This window comes from Solanum tuberosum, unplaced genomic scaffold (assembly GCF_000226075.1).
Source record: "Solanum tuberosum cultivar DM 1-3 516 R44 unplaced genomic scaffold, SolTub_3.0 scf00078, whole genome shotgun sequence".
Lineage (NCBI taxonomy): Eukaryota > Viridiplantae > Streptophyta > Magnoliopsida > Solanales > Solanaceae > Solanum > Solanum tuberosum.
The window spans coordinates 281,892-301,583 of record NW_006239005.1 but is presented as its reverse complement, the minus strand read 5'-3'; the positions used below and the strand labels follow the sequence as shown (position 1 = coordinate 301,583).

Below are 19,692 nucleotides of genomic sequence, written 5' to 3'. Positions count from 1 at the left end.
TATTCATTAATTGTACATGTGATTTTGTTTATGTATACGGTAACTGCACTATGTATACATTGATTTGTATTCATATGTGTATTCATTGATTTGTATTCACATAATAAACTTGCATACTTTAATTTAAATTGAGATTGGAATTCATTGGTATACATTGAGTTGTATTCATTAAAATCAACATTCTGATTTTTTACAAGGATCTTACGAAAATCTTTCTTACCGATGAAATTGAGAACAAAAATTTCAAAATACTATAATCTGAATTTTCGCCAAAAAAAAATAATTATTTCCACAAATCACAAAATTTTAAAATTAACGGGGAAAGAAATGCTACATAATTATATATTAAAAGAAATTTTTGAAAGGATCATCGATAAACATACAGTTATATCTAATTTACATAGACAGTAGGGCTGTCAAAACGGGCCAGCCCAGCCCTACCCCTCCCAAGCCTCGCGGGCCAAAGAATTTGATGGGCTGGGGAGGGCCGGCTTTTCATTTCAAAGGGTTGTAAAATGGTCAACCCGGCCCAACCCCAAAAGGGTCGATGGCTGGGGCGGGCGGGCCCTTTTTTCGTTTTTTTTAATGTCAAATCAATGTTACAAACAGTAACATTGTTTCAATAATTCTAAATAAAATCTAGCAATAAATATTTAAAGAAAAAAATAATAATATCTTAAGTAAATAATATCTGAAAAACAAACTAGTAAACTAAAGAACACATCTGACTAAAACTTTAGTTAGCAATACATAATTACTTAAAGTATTTTGTTAAATGAAATCAAGAAATTAATTAATTGTTCATGCCATAAAACATTCTATCACATATAATATAAATCGTGTTTACTATCCAAGTCTTGTATTCAAAACTAAATCATAAAAAAATTCATGAGGTAAGCTCCTTAGAAAAACTCCACAAACACTTATTTAGGCTTTCTAGTTTTTATTCTTATTTTTTTAATATTTATTTTAATTAAAATTAAATAATTTGGCCCATGGGCCGACCCCATCCCGACCCCGATCAAGCCTCAAGGGCTAAGGGCCTAAAAGGGTTGGGCTTATAAGCCTCGGTTTTAAACGGGCTTATAAAATACTGTCCCAACCCTACCCAATAACGGGCCGGTCCCATGGGCTAAGCCCTTTTTGACGGCTCTAATAGACAGAGTGAATTAAGGAGAATAAGAGAAAATTTAGAAGAGAAACATATATATATATATATATATATATATGAAAAGGATTTTAGAAAGAAAACAAGAAAGGTTGAATAACCTAAATTTTCGCAAAAACAAAATTGAAAAAACTTCAATTTCACAAATCATGAAATTCAACAATTAATTGGACAAGAACAAGATTATATATAAAAGATGATTTTCAGAAGAATTAAGGAGAAGAATTGAAAAATAGGGAGAGAATCAAATATACGTATGAAAAGAATTCTAGAAAGAGAAAAAGGAGACAAAAAAAGAGAAGTACTCTATTTTAAAACGGTTGACAAAATAAAAAAAGAGATAAAATAGGGAAAATAAAATAATAATTTTTTTCTTTTCAAGAAAAAAAAAGCAGCAATCAAACGTGTGTGTAGAGAAAAATAAGGAGAACAAAAATACATTTTTTAAGATAAAGAAAAATAACTATTGAATGTCAAATAAATAAAACAAAGTGTTTTTCTTGCTAACAATTAAAAATGGGCTAGTTATTGCTAATCTAGTTTATAGGGTGTTATGTTGTGCCATTTTGTCCAAGAGAATCAATAAGTGAATCATAGCCCTAGATCGATTTTATTCATCGATAACATAAAATCGATTCTTCGTCTAGTTGGTTGTTCATTATTTATTTATTTATTATTTTTATTTTAGTTAATTGATAATTGTATCCTTGAATATTATTTTTTTGAAAAAATAATTAGAATTGGTATAATTCAGTAAGTAGTTAAATCAGAAATCCTAGTGAGTAAGATATCTGGACTCATAATTTTATATCATTTATATGATCACGTGCACTTGAGTGTGCATTTGGACGTAATAATTTTTTTTGATGTCATTGAAGTAAATATATATATATACTGATAATTCTTGTATATAATGTGGAAGAGCTCATTTGAATATAAATTGTCATAACTTTTTTGAGAGCTGATTGTGCACATATCTCAAATATTTGTGTGGAATATTTATTTTATAGGATATGTGGTGGTCAAGATTACTGAAATGGTTGTACTAACTTTTATTCCCTATCCTAAGCCTCTATTGTGATTCTTTTATTATTTTGATATGAATAATGACGCAGAGGATATGGTACTTAATGATTCGATAAAAAGGTTAACGAAATAGACTAGAAAAATGTGGGAAATTCATAGAAAAATTTAGGAGGAATAACTAATCAATCAAGTACTTTTAGTGAAAGTAAACCATCAGCAACAAGTGTCCTAGGCAGTTAAGAAATTCAAATCATCAGTAATAGAAAGCATAAAGGGTGAGGTCTGGGACAGTCCAGTCAGTTATTTTTTTAAAATTACACCATTTCAATTTTTTTGGATATTTTATATTGAATAATCAAAATTAGATTTTTTTAAAACCATCTCAATCATATCGATTTCTCTTCGGTATCGGTACGTTTCATTTAATTTTCATTTTTTTACTTTTAAAATATCATCTCAAATATACTATTATTAAAATATTTCTTTCGCAAATATGTTCTTGAAGAAGCACTTCAAGTCTTCAACAAGAAGACAAGAATGTAAAACATTGTTGCCGTATTGTTTGATATTAAACATTTAATAAGATTGCTTGCATAAGTTTTATTGTATTGTTTGATAGAGCATCTATTATAGTATCTTTTAATTTTAAATCTAATTAATTAAAAGCTAACTAAAGAGCAAAGACTCAAAGTCGTCCAGTCACCAGAGACCTAGGACCTAGGTTATCTTTATATTTGAAAAATGTTACAAAATATATTTATATATTAAATTTAAGATATTATTAATATTAAAATATATTTACATACGTGAGGTTTTTCGGTTCGGTTCGGAAATTATTCTGATTTTTTCATAAATTAAAAAGACCATCCAAATTGTTCGGGACAGTTATACACTTAAATAAAAGTCCACAATTTTATTGAAAAAATGACAGAAATCAGTTTGGTTGGATCAATTCGATGGATTTTTCATATTCTTTTGAAACCCCTAATAAACCTAATAAAGGGTCACATCATATATATCCAGACATAGGCTAGAACATGATTAAACACATGGGGTGGACTCACAGTATGTCATGGGGTGTCGATCAACACTGTTTCGTTAAAAAAAATTATTGTAGTATTATATATATATATATAAAAACTAAAAAAAAAATAGAAATATCTCTACAAATAACATTAACGACACTGCTTGAATAACTAAGCTTCTTGGCTCATTGGTTTGAGCGTGAATAGAATGGTCATTCGCCCAGACGCGGCCCGTCTTTTATACGCCAACTGGCTCTAGTTGTGGATCCAATGGGAGATGATCGTGGTCTAGCCTATTTTGCTCACTCAAATCTGTCACATGAGGTTCCCTTTGGAATAGGGAAATTTGGGTCAAAGAAGAAATTTCTTGACAAGAAGACCCTGGAGGAGTGTAATTTTGGGGCACATGTACCAAGTTCAAAGTGTAATATCCTTATTACTCAGCTGTTGCAGGACTTGCAGTTTACTAATGCTAGCTCTGTTTCCCTCAAAATAAAAAATGCTCAACTGATGAGAATGCCTAGGATGAGAAATCGCATCGTAATCACGATATAAAATGCTTTTGATTTGAGGCCCATGTGGATTTAAATGGTACATGGTTGCTTAAATTGAGTTCCCTCAGTAAATGTTCTGTTTGTGTATGAGTAGCTAATATCCCCATATTAACTAACAAATTGTTAGCATGAGTGTATTGGGTAGTGTTGCCCGAGTGACCATGAGTTAATATAGTCACACACATGGAGGAAATACGATGCAGATGCCCAACACTGATTCAGGTCTCGTTTTGGAAGAGTCGCAAAGCAATACTGGCATGTAGAGCCTCATTTGATTTCTCTTCTCTCTCCTATTGCCAGGAGAGAGCCAGATTTTGAAACCCAAGTGCAAGAGTAATTTGTGAGCGCTCCAGTTCTTTAGCACCACCCTCTTGGTTGAGCCAGATTTTCATAAAAAGGGTGATTGAAAACAGATGGAAGTTAAAAACACTTTCTGCGCTATTCCCACTTCTATATATGGTATAAATTTTTCTACATTCACAAGGGCATGTAAGAATTTGGAAGGTACGATTTACGCCTCTGAAAGAATAATGTAAAGCTATGAGGTGTCTAAAGCTATAAACCGAAGCTGGAAACAAATGTCTTTCTACAGCATCCTGACAAAACTCATTGCTACAAAATCACAACACTGGCTGAACAGACATCCGGTCCCTTGAACTGTCCTTCTAATGCAGCAGAATCTTAGAATGAAAACAAAAAACAATCAGTAAAGTCAGGAGGAAGATACAAGAAAAGATCGCAAAAGGAGAAATTATTAGATTTTCTTTCAATCTTTTAATAAAGGCAAAAGAAATTGACACAGTAAGGCAATGGTTTAGAGAAGCTGAATATCCATTGCACTCGATCTTCTACCAGGTCAAGTATAGAGGTAGTATAGCCAAATTTTTAATTACCACTATGAAGGTTGAGAGATGCAAAACACAATTATTATAATCTTTTGCTCGTCCTACCAGAAATTTTTTGTATAACATGTACTCTACGAATGAATCAGGGCATTGCCAGAGTAACATGCCTTTCTTTGTTTTATTGCATCAATCCCAAGAGAGTAGAACAAAGAATTTGGAAGCATTTTAATCGAACAATATGCAAAACAATGTTGTTGATGGCGCATTTGAGGCAGGTTTAGACCCTAAAACTAGGTGTTGTATGTTGGGCACTTCATTTAGCTTATAAAACACTTTAGTGGGGATACCAAGGCTTATGACATGCACCACAGCATTAATGCGCTCTATTTTAAAGAGGACAGCACTAAACACTAACTCTAGCTGGTAAAGCAAAGCATTGACAGAAAGTTAATGTTATCGAAGAACAAATTTAAGAGATTAGGAATATAAAATTAAAATTGTAGTATAAGAACATATATATACTTCTTAATTCTTTTGACAATATAATTATTGTGTTTGTTTTTCCTTGCAATATAATATATGTATAAATTTGTGCCTTTGCAGAAAATCTTTAACTGCATTTTGTGCTGAAAACGCCAATATAAGTTTGACACTTATTTCATCTTTGAAAATTTTATAAGGGAGGTCCCTCAGGCTAAGTCAGGAAGTAAAATGAGACATGAAGAGCCCTATCACATAGACATATTAAGAACTTTCTCCAGGAAAAAATCACATTGCAATAGGAGTGTATGCACAATTCTACTCTCACCTTAAGGACGGATTACATACAACTGGAACCATCTGTCTTGGCTGAACCTAATGATGTGGTGTAAGAACTGCAAAAGCATCAAAGCAGAAAAGTATGAGAGACAGAAAGCAAAAAATGGCAACATAAATAAACAAAAAATTATGTTAAGAGAAGCGTGAAAACAAGATGAAGAAGAATCACAGGCAACAGACCTAATTTGTGCAAAGATAACTGAAACCAGACTAAGGTGGGCCACAACACGATGAAAATCTTAACCACTTGTAGCAACATTTCAAGCTCAAATGACACAAGGATGTCAAGAGTAGAGATGACTATTTGAGTCAGATACCCAAGAAAGCTTGATGAGAAAAACAATTGCATAAAGCTTCCCACACGGAAAAACAAACACAAAACGCTACATTTGTCTTACACTGATGTGCTATATGTTTTCTCCCCTCCCTGAAGATGGGTGGGTATTGAGATGATTGTTTAAAATGTTTCAATCTAGGGTCAATTATTTTACTATTTTGCAGGCGTAATGACAGAAGATGAAAATAAAAGAACCATAAAAAGAAAAGAGACGAATTTGGAATCTATGAAAGAGAAATTTAGCAACTAAAGGAAATTCAATTAATCACCAGCAACAAAACTAGGATTTCACACCAACCCAACCAATTGCTTTTAGGCTGACGGTTTTCCTTCAGTATTCGTACCATACTCTTCATCACCCTCATTTCCATTAACGAGTACTGCACCATCAGTAGAGTCGGCATCCACCACAACAGCCTCTTCTTGGCCCTCTTGTTGAAGGTCATCTTCACCCCGTTCTTCTTGGCCCTCCTGTTGAAGGTCATCTTCACCCCGTTCTAGCACCTCATCACCATTCAGTTCTGCAGCCTGAACCAGTTAAACCAAGGGAAACAATCACTAACTGATTACCTTTTATCAAAGATAGGTTAATAAAAAATAATCAAACTATTAACTTTTTTTATAAAAAGGGGAACAATTATCAACCTCACGTAAACCTAGCTAAGTAAAAGCAGATGGCTTTTCTTTTACTTCTTATTTAAGAAAATGATCACATGTAAAGAAAAAAAACTTTTTTAAAGGAAAAAAAAAGAAAACAATTCTCATAAGCAAAAAAATTAGAAACATGTCCATCTTATACCTCATGATCCAACTCTCCGTTTTCATGAGGTTCTTCATCCATTCTCAAGTTGCTGAAAGCTTCTACAAGGTTAGTAGTTGGTCTATCAGCATAATTTCCATAATCTGCCGCTGGTGGATAGACACCCCTACATAAAATAAGGAAAGCAACCAAATTGGTACCAAATTTTCCCAGTGAAATTGTCTGTTAATACAAAAGTTAATCTTTCAACAGACCATACATATTGGAATTAGAACACATCCCTTTTGAGTTCATACTCCAAGCAAGAAAGAAACGAGCAACAAATTGAGCAGCCAGTGTGAAACACTAGTGCAAAAACGAGGAACTTCCATAAACCAAAGCAGGTTCAACAAAACCATTATTATTTTGAAAATGACACTGGCAGGTAGAGAAGAGAACATAACAAGTTGCATGGAAAAAAGAAAGAGCTGTGTACTGATTACCTTTCCTCCGCAACTCTAGCTTCAACAGCGTGTGCAATTTGCCAGTGCTCAAACAGGTTAGGATATTCTTCAGGGTCAGCCAAAGCTTCTGCTGCTTTCTGGTTAACCTGCATGCATAATTAATGCAAAACAAGGTCAAAGATCTTGTGCTATGGCCGTGGAGAACAATTGGCAGTCTCAAACAGCATGAAATCTGAACAGTAAACATGGAATTTTCATTAACAATCAACCTTTACCAATTTCAGACTTAAGGCCAAATCCTGCGGTTAAAATAATCTGCATCTGGGAAGGAGTGTACATTCAGGCCATTGGCCTTTCCAAAAGTTAAGAAGAAAAATGCTTGTGGAACACATCATATCAAATAGATAGCACAGGAGTGAAAGAAAAAAAACAGTACAATGTCTGGATTTGTTCGACAACTCGCTACCACAGGTGTAAAAGAGCCCCATTAAAAAGTACAGAGGTTTGAAGTTTCTTTGCACCATTTGCTTAATGGTCAAGAAGCTTCATACCCCCTTCATTAAAGTTGAAAATCCAGGTGACTGCTAACCTACAGAATATGCCAGCTCTGGGAAAAAACTTTCCACAGTGCAGAAAGTACACAGAAAAGCAAACACAAAAAGGAAGATCACTGACCTTACTGAGGTCCTTTCTCCAAATTGAAACTATTTCAGGAACCTTACTAGGCAGATAAGATCTTGCCATAAATGCAGCCTCAGGTATCCGATTGCTGCAAACATAATACCACATGGAAATCATTACAATATGAAAAATATACATATATGTAGGATTATGAGAAAAGGTACCTGTCAACCAACAGCTGAATGCACTCCTCCACTTTACCCAACATGAACATGCAAAGGAATGCAACATTGTTTTTCCCGTGCTCTTTGGCAAAAGAAGCTAGTAGAGTTATTCCTTCAGCATCTCCAAGAGAAGAATAGAGTAGCAACAAACCACTCAAGTCATTTGCATGCTTCAAACACTCCTCTGCCGTCTCAAGCTGCAAAACATAGTAAAACAGCAGCAGTTGTGAAAAAATGATGAGAAGTTAATACGCACATGCATTTTGCAAAAGAAACATTACTAGGATGCTGCAGAAATAAACTCCAAAGCACCTTCTGCTACTTCACAACAAGAAGAACAATAACATAACTCCATTCTACGCTAGTTAGGTTGGCTATATGAGTTCTCTAAATCCATTTCACTCCACCCCGACCTTGTTTAATTCAAATACTCAGGATTCTCTAACATTTCTTTTGACATGTAAAAGATATAAACAGACAAACAATAATTGACTACAAACAGAAACAGAGGGAAAAACTTTAATAGATGACAGGACAACAGAGTATCAACTACTATCCTATACAGAGTGATATACTTGACTCTGCAACTTCCATCAACCAAGAGAAAGAGAAGTGTTAATCGGGTAGCAACCACAACAGCCAGTTCATCATCGTGAAGCATATTGTGTATAAATTTCTTCGGCAACAGAAAGAGCAAGTGGCAGCTGCGGAATCTGCTATTGGGTTAGCTATTTTCTGAATCAAAGGTTTTCCGCAGAGAAACTTTTGGATACTAAAGTTCACTTGAATGTAAGGAAGAAAGCTTAGCACTTAACTTCTACATGTTTTCTCTTTAAAAATTCAGCACATAATTACTTCACCAAACAAATTGGATCAAGGGGCAATAAGTAACAGTTACCCTTCCACTAGACATGGCTAGGTCACCCAACTGCTTCCATTTGGACTCACTCTGTGCCACTACGGCAATATCCTGCATACATAGAAAGAGCCACAACTTTTAACAACATACAGTTTTTTTTCACACTAATATTTCTTTTTTTAAAAAAAAGAGGTGCCGAGGAAAACCACATTTCACTAGTTATTAGCCCTCACCTTTGCGATCTCTAATTTACCTAGCTGTATAGCTAGTTCAAATCTGTAGTCAGGGTCTGTAGCAACTTCTAATGCTTCCTCTATCATTCCGCGTGATTCCAAGAAATGAGCAACGCTGGTAGGAAAAATCATTCAATAAAACATCAGGTAACTATATAGTAGACAAAAATCAAGACTTACAAACTAGTTGTATTCGACACAACTTATTATAGGAACCAGTACAGCACAAGCTTTATATATTTTTACAACATAAAATTACAGCATCGGCATCTCTAATTTTAAAGATGCAGTTGATCACATTTTACAACCATGTTGAAAGACTTAAACAGGCAAAATACCTGTTGTGATGCTCCTTAGGAATTGATGGTAAGACCTCATTTGCTCTGTCCCAGTCACCACGCATCACAAGTGTCTTGTACTCAATCAAGCCAAGGAGTAAAGTATATCCCACAACACTACAGGAAAGGAGATGAGTTTATATATCTATTGAAACAATTTTTGGTTACCCTTGTTAAAAGCTCACACAAGCTTACTCACTTAAACTCCTTGTCAATCAGGAAAACCCTGCTCTGATTAGCAAGATATCCCAGTAGGTACATGGGCCGATCAAGGTGAAACATTGTGGTCACCTAAAATTAGCAAAAAGTATGTCCCTAACCCAGCATGAGAAAAGATGTTTTGCAAATATAATTGCCGAGAGGAGCAGTACAGAGGATCTATCATACCTCACCACCAACACAATAGTTAAGTCTCCAGGAAGAATTATTGTAAATGAAGCAATCCCCAACCCAAATCCCAGTCCTGACCCGTTCATTGATCTCATTAAGAAGTTCAAAAGCTTCTTCAACACCTTGTTCATCTACTGATTTTCCACTATCTAAATGAGCAGAAACCACATCTCGCTGCAGGTTTATCATCAAACAGTAGGAGGATTGTTAATACAATAATGCACGAAAGAAAAAACTTTAACACATGAACTTTAAAATTAGTGAAAGAGAGCTCTTACATTATACTTAAGTATGTAGAACGATGTATCACTTGCAATTGCCACCAGATCACCACTGTCGGCCCAGTATAGATTCTGAAGAAGTTGAAGCAAAAGAACACAGCAGAAAATTAGAACTACCAGCTAAAAGAGTGAAGCACCACTCTACACTATATTGAGGTTAAGCTTTATTTATCTTACTTTAACATTAACATCAATTCTCCGTATCAACCTGCACTCAGCCCAATCATAGAAACAAATGAAATCATTTGAGCACATTGCCAATAAAGTACCCCCATAGATGCGCTCAGCAGAGAAAGTAGGTCGGATGCTCTTCTTCTCCTGAAAGATATCATCATAATTTACTTTTGGGTCAGAATTTGAAGAAATAAACTAACTACAACTTGTTTGCTTCAGAATTAGATGTAATTCATTAAAAGTAGAGGGTTTAAGCAGAAAGCGCGGAGATGGGCTGGGGGATGGGGGTATTGGATTCTAATAGTTGAAGCAATGCATCATGAGACAAATCAAATGACAGCTAATGCAAATCATAAAACAATTGCAAAAGGTGTTTGGAAGGACAAATTTGGACCTGGAAACTTTTGCTGAAAATCTTAATCTTTGAAGTACTTTCCCTCACAGCATATTCTCCATCCGAAGACCAAACAAATTCCAGAGCTGAGCCAAATGACCTATTTCTCCAAGCCAAAGCAGTATATATGATATATTCTCCATCTCCACAAACAACCACAAACCTTCCATTTGGATTATGCTTCAAATTCTGTGAACGGGGAAGTGCAAGATTTTCAGTAAATGAACTTCAGTAGTCAATCTTCTAGTGCTAACCAAATTGAAAAAGACAGAAAATGCCAACTACTATATTATTTCCATACTCTTTACACTACTAAACAAGATTTTTTTATAAATGTGCTGTTCGGGCCAGTTTGTGCACACCTCAACTAATTCCATGGGGTACCTGCTACCTCACACCACCACAACTATGTCCACCAAGGCTTGGACAAATGGAAAGAAATCAACTAAATGTTTTTGTCTCCATTGGAATTTGAACCTGTGACCTCATGGTTCTCAACCACTTCATTGACCACTAAGCCATAACAACCTTGGTTGCATGAAAGCCCAAGAATATTACAATGAATTCTTCAAGTTATTTAAATTGAAAGCAAACGAACTATAGGGAATATAAAAAGAACAACTTTTCGGAACCCTGTCAAAAAAGATTGATCACCCATCTTACATACAAAGTTTAAATGGTGCATATGGTTTCAAATATATGGACAGCTCGTTTAACTAAAAGAGTAATAGCAACAGCCTTTCACTGGGGACCGATCTAATTCACTTGTCTTATTTTTTGATAGCCCTAATTCAGTTGTTATAAAAACAGATTATACAAGATTACACCAATATGCATATTCAGTAATCAAACTCACTTGTGGGTAGAGGTCACAGGATCCCAATTCCTTGACAGCCAAAGGCAGTCTTTCTCCATCAGCAACCTGAAAGATAAAGCAGACACAGAATTCATATAACACTACTGAGGCAGTAAGAACAATCAGGTGGGCAAAAGTAGAGGCAGTGTGATGTCATACCTCATAATCTGCCCCTACACTCTTGATGTTAACAGTCTGAACTTCATTGTGCTTAGCCCAAATAACTTTTCCACTGTTATCCATACTGGCAACAGGTACTTCTCGACCAAGTTTCACCATGATGGTTCCCTCATCATAACCAATTACAACCCTGTACATGTAGCACAATCATCATAACTGCAACTAGAACTAAAGAAATACAAAGAACCCAAAAGAAAATAATAACTTGGTGCCCGAGCCAGCTTGCACGCACCTCGACTAATTCCACCGAGTACCTGCTACCTCCCACCAACACAGGTACCGGTTAACTCTGTCCACCAACACTTGGACAGATGGAAGAAATCACCTAGTATTTTTGTATCTGTTGGGATTGAACCTGAGACCTCATGGTTCTCACCCCACTTCATTAACCACTAGGGCACACCCTTGGGTGCACAAAGAACACAACTAATATGACGATCTAATTCTTTTTTCTACAATTTTTCCTTAGCCGCAGATATTTTATCAATTTGTTAGGATGCAGCTAATAATGACCTTTCCCTATTTCCTCGTCCAGAAATACTTTTCTAGCTATGAACAAGCAAACTAATTGAAAAGAAAATTGAAGTTACAAGCAAATGTTCGGACTTCCAAAGAGAACAAATACCGCAATAAGTTAATTGAAACCACTCACCTCCTTGAACTTCTCATGTAACCAATTGCCCATACTCTTTCAAGACCATAATTCAAAGTGTTCTCAAGTCTACATGAAGATGCCAAAAAACAAAAAAGGATTAGTAACTCAAGCACAAACGACTTAAGAGAGAATGTAAGGAGTCAGAATAACAAGAATGCATACAAAACCAATTGACTCATCATTTCGAGAACACAGTCACCAAACAAAGAAATACCCTGTTTTAAGTAATAGAAAGTTCTTATTTTGATAATTGTGGTTTCTGGGCCAGCTTTCACACACCTCGACTACTTACACAAGGTATTTGTCACCTCCCACCAGCAACATATACCAGGTAAAACTTTGTCCACCAAATCAAGGACAAATGGGAAGAATCACCTTCTTTTTTTTTGTCTCTACTGGAATTTGAACCTGAGACCTCATGTTCTAAACTCACTTCTTTGACCGCTAGGCTACACCCTTGGGTTCAAGTTATAGAAAGTTTTCACTCAAATAGAAGTTCAGTTTCTTAGAGAAATTGTGGAACGTAACAACTTTTAAGGTTAACCAATCATTTTCGCCCCCAAAAAACTGAAAGTGTAAAAGTAACATCAGGAAATTGGCACTAGGTTAATTTTACCACAAGATGCTAAGCTTCATTCAGTCTGTGGATAGGAAAACGGGAAACCTACTTCAGCTATAGCGTACAACAGAAAAGAGGACTTCGAAAACGTTTCAATGCACAAACTGATTTTGCTCAAAAGTATCGCATAAAGCAAGGTCCAGCTATGGTACAAAGATGTGTAAATCCAACACCATATGATAGATTATGTTTGTATGACACAAAAAGTCTGGGGAAGGATATCCATTAATCTCTCAGTCCAAACCCCACAAACAAAAAGAAGTTCCTCCAGGTAACAAGGGCATGAAAATACCATTGTAGTCTGGAAGAGAAAGCACGATTATGATGACCATGCCCCGAAGAGAGAATCCATATGGACCAATTACACTCAAAGTCCTTTTCAATATATGAATAGAAGTGAGAACCTAGAAATGAAATAAAAGAGTGAAAGTAAAAAAGAAAGGATGATGAGAAACGAGAAGTTTCTGTACCATCTCAGGCTGCTGTTTGATTCACCCCAGACTAATTGTCCCCATTTTACTTTGTTGACTTGAAAAGGAACATATTAGGTAGTATGCAATCTTTGTTTTAAGGAATTGAAAAGAGAAAAAAGCTGCGTTAAAAGCTGAAAAGGGGTCACATTTAACTCTTTTATTACTAATTTGATGCAAATAGTTCTTTATAGGAAAATGATCATAATTCTATTAAAGAAATGGGGGTGCTGAGATAGGCGTCCAATTTGGACAAAGGGAATGGTAAATAGACACTTCATGCAGCTTGAAAACTGTAACAAGCTTTCAGTGGTGAAGGCACAGCTCTTAACAGATAAAGTATGACTTATCACTTACTTTATATTGGTCGTCAAATGTAAATCAATATGAAAATTCACATAGCCTTCTACTTACCTGGTGCAACTGATTTAAACAACTCCAAACAATAATAGAAAAAGGATTTTCCTCTTTAAAAAATGGTTAAAATATGTACATATACATTTTTCTCAAAAAAAAATATGTACTATACATGTAGAGCAATCAGGGGTCATTTGGTAGAGAACATTAGAAAAAATATTGCATTAGTAAAGCAAGGGATTTTAGTGCATGCATTAGCATGATTAAAGATACAATTACCCATCAAAATATTTTCCACATCCTTTACACCATATTTGTGGAGGGTATTTTTGTAAACAAGTATTTTTTTTTTAGAAATTGTGCAATGTATGTCACTTTTAAGACACCAAGCCATATGTTGCATAAGAAATAATCTCAACATAACTAACACAAGCATAACTAATATCGGCATTGCAAGTGTCAGCAATACTAATACATCAAATTCAACACTACTCTTATACACCCTACCAAATGACCCCTTAGTGTCTTCTCGAAGGTAATGGAAACCAACAAGTATAACACAACTTCCTAGAAACAGTCATTTTTTCAAAAATAAGCAAACCCAATCTTTTGTCATTGATATAAAAATTTTGAACTAATTAGGTAATCCGGCCATTACCTATAAGTGGTTGAGTGCCATATACGAACAGTACCATCTTCAGAACCTGTAATTATAATCGGAAGCTCGGGATGAAAACATACAGCAGAGACATTGTGGGTGTGGCCTTCAAGAGTCTGAACACAACTTTTTGTCTGATAGTCCCACACCTGTTTCATGGATAACAATATATAAATAATTCAAATCCTAAATAATAAGAATGGAACATGGGAACAAATAAAGACTGGCAAACCTTAGCAGTGTGATCATCAGAACCAGTAATTAGATAAGGTTTATCACCCCCGGTGAAATAGTCTACACAATTAACACCTTTAAGATGAGCATCCAGCGTGAAATTTGGATCAGGAGAGCCAAGGTTCCAAATCTAAAAATGTTACATAGGTGAATGACTTGAATGAATATGTTAACCAATTTCTTGGAGGAAGAACGGAATGAGATGAGGAAGGGAAAAAGCACTTACCTTTATAGTCCGATCAAGAGATGCACTAGCAAAAGTATTGGTGTCTTTCGGATTAAAGGTGACTTGCATCACATAATGGGAATGACCTTCAAATATTTGAGTGCATAACCATCCCTTCTCCCAATCCCAGAGCTTTATTAGCATGTCATCAGATGATGACAGCACATATGGTAGTGTAGGATGGACAGCCACACACCTAATATAATCTGTGTGTGCCTCGAATACTTTGACTTTATCCATGGTATTGTAATTGTAAACACGAATAAACATGTCATCAGCACCAGCAACAACCCATTGCTTGCGTGGTATAAACTTCGCTGACCTAACTGCAAAACAATAACTTGGGTGTATAAAAATACTGCAAACCTTAAGTAAAGCAAAAGGTTGCTCGGGCAAATCCTGACTCAAAAGAGACCATTTGGATACCACAAACTAACCTGGTAATTCAGTAACTTCGAATGATTTAGCCATTGTCTGCATCAAAATGAATTATCCATCAACATTCTTGTCGACAATGCTATTAAATGCATTTTTTTTATCAATATTCAAAGTGCAGATGCAATGTCTTTTTCATCTTAACTAACCGAAGAAGTTAGATTTGCAAATAAGCAAAGAATAGTAGCTTATGTGATGATTCAAAGAACATGAACACTTCATTTTAAAATTATGAACTCCTGTGAGAGCCATTATCGATTTCAGATACAATATTAAGGAACACTTTTCATACTATGTTAATAATCTAACTTGTTGGTCCTCCATTGTGGCTAAAACAAGATGTTACCTGAAGAATGCAAAGCAGGTAAAGGAAGAAAAGGTAACGGCTAGAGAGCCAAAAGGCCGCACAGGTAAAGAATAAATCAAAGTGACTCGAGTTCACTAGTAAACTTACCTTTTCGAAGTAAGCAACAAGCGTTAAAGCCATAATCATTTTCACATCTATAAGTAACTCTTCCAGGTTAACCAGATTCCTAATAGTCAACAACTTGCTCGTATCTTGCATCCCAATATTGGCTCCCTCCCCACGAAGTATCTGGGTTTGCCTCTTGGGGGAAAATATAGCTCTACAGCTATTTGGAATGGGGGTTTCAAGTGGATGGGAAAGAAGTGGTCAAATTGGAAGCGACAGAAATACTGTAATTAACCATGTTCTAGATGCTTTCCACACTTACACCACGTCACTCTTTCCTACCCCTGGCTCTATCTTAAAGTGCATGAAAAATTGAGAAGATATTTTCTTTGGAATGCAACACAAACAAAATAAATTTGTTTTTGTTAAGTGGAAAAATGTTAATTTGACCAAAATTTTGGTGGTCTTGGAATTATGAATTTGAAACACCATAATGGAAGTCATTAGATGAAATGACATTGGAAGTTCAAGTGTTCAACAAGGAGGAAAACACATTTCAAAAGAAACTACTTTTTAATAAGATAAGGTAAAGCACTTTGGAGAAATTGTTGATACGAAAATTTACTCTGGATTCTCCCTGGTGTACCAGAGTCTCAAGTTCACCACATGGCACTGTTTTATGGTAACACATTGGAAAAATTTTGTAGCAAACTATAGTTTTTACTAGGAAATGATAGAAAATCAGCACACAGGTGTGGCCTAGTGGTCTGGGTGCAAACCTTGTCAACCAAGGATCAGATTCCAGCAGAGACAAAAAACACTAGCTGATATTTTCCCATCTACCTAAGTCTTGGTGGATAGAGTTATTAGGTACCCGTGCTAGTGGTGAAACATCATTTGTTTATTGTCGCTTCTTCAGGGTTACGCTGATTGGCAAGAAAAAGTATGTCTTAAAGCCTTGATGACGACACTAAAACGCTGCCTAAGAAAGGTGACGTGTTGTTTTGTGCCTCGCTCAGGGCTTAAGTGTGCCATTGACAGTAGTGACAGGTTGAATAGTCAAGGTGCACACAAGCTGCCTTGGACACATCGTTAACATGAAAAGAAAATCTAATTTGGGAAGAAAACTTGGTTGGGATACTTACCCTTACAAGAATAGCATTTAATTTCTTTTTTATTGAGAAAATCATTCACATTATTTCTACTCTCCACAATGCTGAAATTGTTGATATTATAGTACTCAAGGATGGGACCTTTATCTTAGAAGAAACATTAATGACAGGAATATTCGAAGAACATAACTTGAGGCTAACAACACTGTTCTAAACCAACATCAGTGTCATTCCATTAAATGGGGGAGCCAATCAGATGGAGATGATGTTCTCAAAAGCTAACACAGATTGCTGACCATGGAAGAAGACTTGGCACAGCAAAGCCCTTCTAAAGGTTTCCTGTTTTTCTTGGTTAGTAGCTAGGGAAATCGGCCTCACTCAAACTAATCCTTAGAGAAGAGGGTGTCAGCTGTGAAGAGAGATGTCCTATATGCGAAGAACATCAAAAAGATACTAGTCATCTATTTTGCACTGCAAGGTGACTCGCCAACAGTGGTGCATGTTTTAGCCATACTGAGACCAGGCCACACTCCACTTGAGAGCTTCTGAAGTTCTGGAACAAAGATGGATTGAATAAGAGAACTCAACAAGTCCGGAATACTATCCCCCAGGCCATTTGGTGAATTTATGGGCAGTTAGGACCAAAAGGAACCATAGAACTTTTTAAGATTAACCATAAGTTTAGCGCAATGTCCATGGTAGCTTTTTGGTGCAACCTAGACTATATATAGGATGTAGATGCTATGTTAGATATAACTGGAAATTTGCACATCTTGTAACTATATTTTGGCACTAACTTAATGTTTTTTCTTTCATTAAAAACTCTATATTGAGCATCAAAAAAGTTTGCATATCATCTTCTTTTTTTTTGATAAATAAGTTTGCAGATCGTCTTTCTATACTTCCATCCAATCCTCCCAACCTAAGTCTGCTATGTAAACATATTAACACATTGAAGAATCAACACACAACCAACACAAAAAGTCCAGTGGTCACGTTCCATGACGTGTTCATTTAAGTGTGGCCTGAATTAAGCTACCATCAGACCAGCTATTGTAGGTCTCCACATTTGTATATGAAGATTTGGTCCAAGGCCATATAAGATAAACCCTCTCGTCATATCGCGTTACACACATTCTATTTTGGAACGTCCTATCTCTATGGCATTCTATGAGAATGTCACACATGTCTCTCAGAAGATTCAAGAATTCAAACTTACTAGAAAACAACACAATTTTCAGTACCTGGGTCTGGTAGTTCCAGATGCATACAGTCCCTGAATACAAACTTGCCAATATCCTGCAAAGAAGGAAGACAAAGAATGAGCTGCGGAGAGCTAAAATTAATGATAAAATAAACAGCTCGTCTTAATCAAGTAAACTCAACATCGTACTAAGCTCACCCCCACTTTATCTCCCACTCCAAAATATAAACAAAAGTTAAATTTTTTTCTTTTCCTAGAAACATATCCCTCCAATAAACAATTCAATCAACTACCTCAACTCACGACTATTTGGCATCAGCTAAATGAATTCTCTATATCCATTTCTCTCTAATAGGGCCCAGTCATTCCAATATATAACATTTTAAAACTAGAAAGCAAGCATGGATATTGCATCAGAAAACAAATTGATCTAATTTCATAAAATGGAAGTTCAATTACCATGGCTCGGAAGGATGTAGATCCACTGACTTTACCCTTTCCGATCTTTGAGCAAGTTTTCTCTGATCCAATAACAACAGTCAGCATAATGTAAGTACATACCAACCAAAAAAAAAAATACCACATACAAAACAACCAGTATTATTCGAATTTGAACAATGCTACATACCTTAATCTCCAACCTCAGAGGCTGTCATTTCGAGTTCCAGATTGGGTAAAAGCACAATGCAGCAAGTGAAATTAAGTTAGTAATCACAACATACCAGATCTCAAACAAACTAAAAACCCTAAACGAATCATGAATCTTCATAACAATTGGTGCAAACTTAATTATTTAAAAATACTCGAACAATATGCGAAAATTCGAGCGGAAGACATAACCGGATCGGATTGAATCAGATCCGAGAACGCAAAAGTCATTACAAATTGCTTGAAACTAGAAAAACTCACCATTTTCGTAAACGGAACTTTGTGGATGAATTGAGTGAATCAGAGATTCGTGAATGAAGAAGCCCTAGAGATCAGAGTGAGTGAGGGGAAATTCCAGTTAACGGCGAAGAGATCTCTTCCAACTTGAAATGGAGATCGAAAGCAAGGTAGAAAAATCAGTAGATGTGTTTTGCTCATCTAACAGCGGAACCTCTGTGTAATAAAATGGCAAAATAAGAGATTGTATGAAGATGATACTATTACTCCACAAGCCCAACACCAAATGTTCAACCTTTTTATTTTTACTTTTATTTACTCTTGACAAATAAAATTTATTTCACATTTGACAATTTAAATTATAATTTACTAGTAATATTTTAATATATATATATACTAGACATCGGAGCCCGTACTAGCACGGGCCCAATATGTATCATTTTTTGTTTCAATTTATGTGACAAAGACAAAATTAAAGAGTTAATCAAACTTTAATATTAATTTAAAATAGTTTAAATTTTTTATTATTGTTAACTATGGTAAAAAAAATTTATGTCTTTTAACATTCTAAATTGCTAATTATTGTTGTATGATTTGTAATATCTTTTACGCAATTTTCAAATAATAAAGGTTATTTCTTCTTTCTCAATTTATGTGGTACTAATAAAATTTCGAGATTCAATCAATTTTTTTTGTCTTTAAAATATTCTATTGTTAATTACTGTAAATTATTGTACTTTCTAAGTAATTTTCAAATAATATATATTATTTCATTTGTCCAATTTATGTGTCACTGATAAAATTTGAAGAGTTAATCAGATCTTTTACATATTTTTATATCTTTTGAATATTTAAGTAAATAATTATTGTGATTTATAATATTTTATACAATTATTTA

At 35.1% G+C, this 19,692-nt stretch overlaps 1 protein-coding gene across 3 annotated transcripts; it reads right to left on the bottom strand.

The window, feature by feature from the left end:
- Positions 1 to 4,189: 4,189 nt before the first annotated feature.
- LOC102603830 (coatomer subunit beta'-1-like) lies at positions 4,190 to 19,083 on the bottom strand. 3 transcript variants are annotated; one of them, XR_367246.2, is made up of 26 exons: positions 18,819 to 19,083; positions 18,538 to 18,558; positions 18,369 to 18,430; positions 17,950 to 18,004; positions 15,184 to 15,220; positions 14,747 to 15,072; positions 14,519 to 14,650; positions 14,287 to 14,435; positions 12,180 to 12,248; positions 11,507 to 11,657; positions 11,348 to 11,413; positions 10,492 to 10,680; positions 10,101 to 10,241; positions 9,921 to 9,995; positions 9,640 to 9,816; positions 9,452 to 9,543; positions 9,253 to 9,369; positions 8,915 to 9,029; positions 8,721 to 8,792; positions 7,823 to 8,019; positions 7,653 to 7,746; positions 7,017 to 7,123; positions 6,574 to 6,700; positions 6,044 to 6,302; positions 5,427 to 5,493; positions 4,190 to 4,453 (listed from the first exon to the last, which is right to left on the bottom strand). XR_367246.2 is itself a non-coding variant. In XM_006346522.2 (26 exons), exons 1-25 carry the CDS (start codon positions 18,819 to 18,821, stop codon positions 5,474 to 5,476), a joined length of 2,778 nt encoding a protein of 925 aa, XP_006346584.1. In that variant the 5' UTR covers positions 18,822 to 19,083; the 3' UTR covers positions 4,190 to 4,453; positions 5,427 to 5,473. The 3 variants fall into 3 exon arrangements, 1 of the variants encoding a protein (XP_006346584.1); XR_367247.2 differs by having other exon boundaries at positions 6,073 to 6,302; XM_006346522.2 differs by having other exon boundaries at positions 6,119 to 6,302.
- Positions 19,084 to 19,692: the final 609 nt, after the last annotated feature.